The sequence below is a fragment of the Eimeria acervulina genome, genomic scaffold (assembly GCF_000499425.1).
Source record: "Eimeria acervulina Houghton genomic scaffold, Eah_scaff10, whole genome shotgun sequence".
Taxonomy (NCBI): domain Eukaryota; phylum Apicomplexa; class Conoidasida; order Eucoccidiorida; family Eimeriidae; genus Eimeria; species Eimeria acervulina.
In genome coordinates this window covers 1-6,970 of record NW_013549486.1, presented here as the reverse complement: position 1 = coordinate 6,970, position 6,970 = coordinate 1, and the positions used below count along the sequence as shown (strand labels likewise).

The following is a 6,970-nucleotide window of genomic DNA, read 5'->3' as shown; positions in this document are numbered from 1 at the left end:
AAGCTCTTGACGAAGGCGATGCCCAGGCTCAGCGAAGACGACATATGCAAATACAAGTAAGCGCCGTAACTTCGTAGGAAACAGAACTTAGTAGTTATAGATATTTGGGCTGGTATAGCCGCAGGCAAGCCCCAATCTCGCATCAAGCGGCCCATGTGGCCGCTAAGCAGCATCGGCCTCTCTTCTCTTTGGGCTGTGACAGGTAAGGTAGATGCGCGAACACTAAGCAATGTTATTGCGATAGCTTTCACATATGAAGTCACTTTATAGATGTTGGAACCACTGAAGGGAGATTAGGTACCCAGCACTGCATTGTAGGGTTGCAAATGATGCGCCAACTACGACGGAATACACTTCGACCCGTTTGGCATAGACTGCCATCATTCAAACCTGGCAGCTACGCCAAAGTGTTCGATATTTGAGGGGTCATACGTAGTCCTACAACTTAAACACATCCAAGTGCCTTGGCATCGCACGCATGAGATGATTGCGCCCACCGGTTTCTCCTGTCAGATCTACTCCACCAAAACGATTCCACCAAAAACTGCGCTTTCTAAAAGCAGATTAAATGATGCCTTTGGGTGTTCAGCACAGATTTACTTCCCTCTGAGTAAGCATTATGGCCCCAAGGAGGAGGCGCAGCGTTTGTTGCTTGCAAGCTAGGCGGATTGTCGCCTAGCGCCGTTCGGATGTATGCCGCTGCAAACTAAATGGCGCTTTGAGTACAAACACCGGAGTAGTTACACAATGGGGCATCTTTTCAAACACCTTTCTTAAACATACTCCATGGTTCAGGGTTCCCCTGTTCAGTAACTGCTTTTGCACATTCGCCGCGATAGTCTGCAGGCAGCTCTCTCGACCACATTTTTTTGCCTGGTGTAGCTTTCTACCACAATGAGCACGAGCTCAACCCTTCCGGATGGAGCTCTAACGGAGCGACTATACGCGTTGATATGTGAACGACGCTTTCACGGGGCGGTGGATCTTATAATAAATCTCCTGCAACGCCTTTCATACCCTGCTGAGCAGGAGCAGCGGTTTGCACTATTCCCAGTACTTGCCTATTGCCTGTACATGGCAGAGGACTTTGAATTGGCTGGGGAGGTTTACAGCCAATTGTTTGAATCATTCCCTGGCGTTGAGGAATATCAGGTATGGCACTGCATGGAGCGCATTTGGCCTTGTTCCTAGCGTTTGCTCTGTTCCCCCAAAAGAATAGTGCACAATACTCTGGTCAAGATGCTTGTATATGCCTAGCTTGCTTTGGCTGGCGTTTTGCGCAGCTGTACGCGACGTACTGCACAATCCAGGGCGAGATATACGGGCAACAACCTGGTGTCAGCGTTGGGCTTAGAAGCAGGCTAGAAGCAGCAGGCATTTGTCCGCTAGGCCGTTTCAAGCGAGTCCCTACCCCACCGCCTCACACCGTCTCCAAACAAGTAGCTAACGGAAACACATGTATGCTATGCGATCTACAGGCGTACTCTTCAAATGAAGATGCATAAGCGTAGCAATTTTCCCTTAAGGCGACAAGGCACATGAAAATACTGGTGTTCCTGCGAACGGTGTGCAGCACAGTCCACAAAGTGTGCGCTTACACCAGTCGAGAGAGCGCTTTTCGAGTCAGCAGCCCTCTATCGACGCGGGAGCTTTGAAGAAGGTCGCACAGTAGCGGCTGCAGCGAGTGCTGAAAATGGTTGGACTCCGAGTCTAGCTTATAACGAGGCCTTATGCGCTTACAAGGTATACTGCAATAGAGGGTAGCCCATCCCAGTATATCTGCTATTCAGTTCGTTGCACTTGCCAAGAAACACTACAGACCAAAGAAGTCAACTGAAGATCTTCAGATTTATGCGGTTTGCGAGCAGTTAGGCGAAACAGAGGTAGCAGCGAGGATTGCTGGAGGAATTATTTCCGTCTGCCAAGGAAACCAAACTGAGTTCATTGCAGGAGGTGGAAAATCTCATCAGAAGCTGTCGGCTCAAAAAAACATCCTAACAGGGCATTCGGACAATCAATCTACCACTTGGAGAGCTCTGGTCAGTGAAGTGGGTGGTGCACAGCAACAGAGCAGGTTGCGCGGTGTGTAGGCTTCGCAAGTGAACCAGTAGATTGCGTGCAGTGTGGACATATAGCGATACAGGATTTGCCAGTGTAGTTACTGCGTTACAGGCGGCAGCTGCAAATCTCTGTTGCGCCGTGGATATGCTTGAAACTGGTCATTCTGCAAATGAGCATTTGCTTTTGATGTCAAGTACCTTGGCGAATAAGGCAACCTACGGTGAGCTAAAGCAGTATTTCTTTCTGCCAAAACCATCCATCACGGACTCGGTGAACAAAGGATACGCACTTCACGTATTTGCTGACAGACATGGAAGGGAAAAGAACAAAATTGAACTTGCTGTTTCGGGTTTAACTGACAGGACCCGACTACGTGACTCTTCATAACCAAGCTCTAGCCCTTGCTGGATCCGATCCAGCAGAGTGTATGAGATTGCTTGCAAAGCTTCTTGATGAGGGCTCCTTTCCGGAAACAACTGTTGCAAACCTTCTGATTCTCTACTGCAAGTCAGTTGGCCATACAGCTGTCGTGCACAAACTAGACCAGAGTATCCACTGCTTGGACAGGTTGTATGGTGCATTTGAATGCCTGAAAGAGGGCAGCAGCTTGCATACCAGTGTAGGTGTAGAACATGTTTGTGCTTTTGTTCAGATATGGACAGTTCGAAGCAGCCGAAAAACTTGTGGTGAGTTGGCCTCGCCTCCAGCTGCATATGTAATAACGGCCCAAATGTGCTGTTAAATCTATGACTTCAGTCGTGATCTAGTAGAAATTTTTGAGGCAGCACCGACACATTGTGGGTAGAAGCGTTTGTAACCTCCCACGACCTCGGATATCTAGATTATTGACGAATCACTAAGGTAAAAGTACAGCATCAAAAACGGGAGACAAGCTACAAAGAGAGCGAACTCCGAAACTCTCTTCGGATGAGAGTTATTGTTCGTATTGTTCTTCACGAATAGTGGGAAAAGACGGAACTGCTTAGTTGTAGAGGTAGTACAACCTTCAGAGTTCAACGTGACAAGTGTCGCCTGCGTGTTCGTCTGGCCAGCCAATGCAAGTAAGATGCGTTTTGGCACTGCATAGGCTTCATTCGGTGGGCCTACCCTTGGTGATCTTGAAGAATGTGAAGCAGAGTTTTTGCGGAGCTGGATGCTGGTAAGCCAACGTGGGGTAGTTGCTCAGTTTTATAATCCTAGAAATCAGAACGTTAGGCCTATGCACTTTAGGTCGCATGAAACGCGCAAATCAATGGACGCTTTTTCAGATTCATTCTGCTCCCGCTGAGGCCCAAAGACGGCTTGAAGACCTCGAGAAGCATATACGAAAGCAATACCGTGGCTTGCAAGGACATGCAGTACGCCTTTGCTTAGAAAGAGTACCAACAGGAGAGCTGCACAACCTGTCAAGCGTTGCTCTTTTGCTGTGGAGGCAACTCCACCTTGTTTGACATAGCAGAGGGGACGTTCATAGGAACCTCTGCTGCCCCTTTCTGACAACCATTCTACTTCGATACGCTTGCCGTGGGTTTGGCAGAGATCGCCCTCATGCTCTACAAGCTCAACCAAAATGATTGCGTTAACTGCATCTCGAGAATGCGTCCAAAGTCTGACCCCTGTAGGTGTTTAGAAGAGGTATGCTATACTGTGGGGGCCAGTGAATTTTTGGAGGCCTCCACAACATACCGCGCATGCATCTAAGATGGAGTTGCGCAGGTTTTAATGGCATTGGCAGAGTCGTATAGCACAGAAGGGAAGTTTGGAAAGGCCGAGAAGTGAGTATGCCAAAAAGACATGAAGTTTGCTACGGGTGACAAATCAGGATTCACTGGGGCTGACTGGGTGCGATAATCCAAAACCACCCAACGGGAAGGATATTGGGTTGCTGCCAAATGATTTTCTACAGGCTTCTCGGTTTGTATGGAGGCCTGTACAGCGATAATACCTGCTGGAAAATCAACATGGCGCACATTCTCTTCATGCAAGTAAGAAGAACTCATTTTCATTGGTCTTCACAGACATGAAAGCAGCGTCTGCTTCACACCAATGCAAAGAAAGTGCTGGTTTGCGCAGAAAAAATATGACAGGTGCCTTTCGCTTTACGAAGACGCCATTCGAACTGACGTATGCGGACGAACCCTGCAAGGGTGGGAAGTTGTCGCTCTGGCGAATGCATTGGTTGCGAACATCCTCCTAGGCCATCTCGAGCAAGCGCAGCAGCTTCTCAAGTGCGCTCATCTCCGGAAGGCCACACAATTGCATGACCTACGCACGAAAGGATGCGTAGTCGTTTCATGCAAATGCAGTGATTGGGCAAAATATCCGAAAATATCTACTGTTGCCCTCCTGGAGACCACCTACACATGCTTCTGGTTAATATTCACTCATTTTCTGCTCATCGTGGGTTTTGTTTCAGTGTTTTGAACGCAAGTGAGCAATGCAAACTTCGAAGTGCCTTCACTTCACCTGGATGGGAGGATTCCATTCCATATTGCTCCGTTGCAAAGCTAATCGTCGGCACTCTGTACTGTGCTGAGAAAGCTTACGATTATGGCGTGAGGACCGTTTTGGAGGCCTTATATCCACTAGAGAGAGCTCTCAACCAGGACACATGGTAAGTATTATCCAGCTGGTTCACGTCGCGATTGATATCAAGTCGGTCAGAATGATAGTTCACAAGCATTGTACACTGTATATTGACCGTGACTTTCGCAGGGGGCACTGTAAGGCCTGCGTTGGATCACTTCTGACCGATGCGGCATTAGGAAACTTTATCTTGGATCATCAGCTTAAGCAGAGCATTGCAGCAGTTTTGCGGCAAATCGAAAACAAAGCAGGGAGTTTCACGTACCTCGCGGTGCGCTACTGCTATATTACATGACCGGGACAACACACTAAGTACCTTCTTGGGGCTGTCCAGCAGCGTACAGGTGTACCTCCACACGCTCCAGTGCTGATCTTTCACTGTCATATACATTCAATGCTACAAGATAGCCAGTTAATGAAAAAAATATACACAAACCTCCTGACGAGATCATTGCAGCATTCAAGAGCTTTCACCATGCGAAAAAATGGTGCCTTCTGTGCTGTGCAGGGAAGGCAAGAAATTATAAGCGAGGCGCGGGCACTTCGAACAGCTCTATCGCTATTCGCATTGGTATAGATATACCCTCACCAAACCGGCATTCCAAAGTAAAAAGATTCAATACGTTTGCAAGACTCACGGTGCACCAGCGGCTAAGTGCTGAGCAGCGTGCAACTGGAGCTTCAGTGGGGTGTTAAACTGCCGAGATCATTGTTGGCATTCGCAATGCTAAGCTGTCTAAGAGTGAGAAAGCGCTTTTGAAGCCCTTTCTTAGGCGCCCTACCAGAAAGTTCGGTTCCCCAAATTCGCCCCATAAACTGAAGGGGTCAAGCTGTAGTGCACGGGCACTACAATGGATCTCTGGTGTGACCTCTAGTGGCCTAGTATCACGAAAAGTAATAAATACTATAGAATACTTCAGGGATTAGGACACTATTAGATAGAAAAGCAGCTTTATAGAACCAGAGTGCTCGCCAGCCGGCACCAGCTTGGGGCTGGGTGTGAGGCTGTTGCTGTGATTCGGGCACTGACCCTCAGCGAGGGTCGAGGGCCAGTTCTACTATTCGCGGGGTTTTTCGCCCCCAAACATATATAAACTCGAATGTATAATGGCTTTTTATTGTGTTAAGTAGAGGGTTTAGCGAGAATCATGGATTTTAGTAGTTAGTTGTAGAGTGTCCACTTAATCAAAATAGCTTTTAGGGTACACACGTAGTAACAGTGAAGGCCAGCTGGTCACTACACAAACTCTATAATAAGGTTCTTACGAGAAGGCAGGTAGGAGAAATTTTGGTTGAAACACCGGGAGACACAAGCGACGTTTGAACCTTTCAATATCAAACGGCGTGTTTGGATAAGTTTCGCATTTCAGAAGCAAGTACAGACACCATTACGCTCCTTCGGTGCCTGGAGCATATTCAGAGTGTTGATGGTGGTATCAACTGCTCCAGTTACGCACCGTTCATACAATTTTCTGACCGATACCGTAACTCGCAGTGCGGTTTATTGGCTAGTGGATGCATTTATTTAGATACTGAGTTGCCTCCTTTCCTTTGCCTTTGACGCGCTTTAGGGTATGTTTGCTCTTTAGCTCGTTGTTCTGGCAGCACAGCCTGCCAGCCCAGCTGAGCCCCCACACATGAAAATTGAATATACACTGATAGTTCCGTTGGTGTCAGGATAACAACGTTTCCCTTATAGCGGTTGGTGGAAACCCCATATACTGTTCGCCAACGCACGAAGTTGAAGGGTTCATACACCCGATTCCTACCACGTGCATGCTCTACTTCTGATAGTGTATCCAAAAGCCGTTGGGCCGAAGGTACAAACGGCTGCCTTTCCTTCGCACTGCAGCTCTTCTCAAAGCTCATATGCTACGCTGCACTGCTCTGGCGAGGTTCAGTAAGTGGGAAGTTTATAAAAGTTTTCGTCCAGAGAGTTTTATACGGGCGAAAGTTTCCCGCTCTAGGCTAGTCCAATATTCCGCATCTGTACAGCTGGAAACCTTTTCCACCTAAGTATTTTACGCAGGCTGGCTGGCATTGTATGAAATGTACAGCCGTTCGCTTGCCCTATTTTAGCGATGTATTCATCTGCAGTGGAAGCTCCTCAGGGAATCTTTAGGGAATTTTTTCACTGTCATGAAGTGAATGCAGGTAAATCCGCCTGCTTTCGTGATCAAGCCTTTTCAGCAAACAGCCTCTTCCCGTTAGTATCTGTTGTCTGGTTGCACAAGCCAAAGTTGGGCATTAAGCCAGAACTTTCCAAATGATAGGGACACTTAACAATATAATACACACACACCCACACCCACACCCACCCACC

General features: G+C 47.8%; 1 protein-coding gene across 1 annotated transcript; it reads left to right on the top strand.

Moving 5' to 3' along the window:
* Window positions 1-894: 894 nt before the first annotated feature.
* Window positions 895-5,224, top strand: EAH_00002880 (hypothetical protein, conserved; the record flags this gene model as incomplete). Its single annotated transcript, XM_013393998.1, has 13 exons — window positions 895-1,152; window positions 1,284-1,458; window positions 1,574-1,743; window positions 1,869-2,039; window positions 2,173-2,281; window positions 2,424-2,568; window positions 2,714-2,747; window positions 3,149-3,220; window positions 3,599-3,679; window positions 3,884-3,975; window positions 4,478-4,675; window positions 4,777-4,918; window positions 5,156-5,224. 13 exons carry the CDS (start codon window positions 895-897, stop codon window positions 5,222-5,224), a joined length of 1,716 nt encoding a protein of 571 aa, XP_013249452.1.
* Window positions 5,225-6,970: the final 1,746 nt, after the last annotated feature.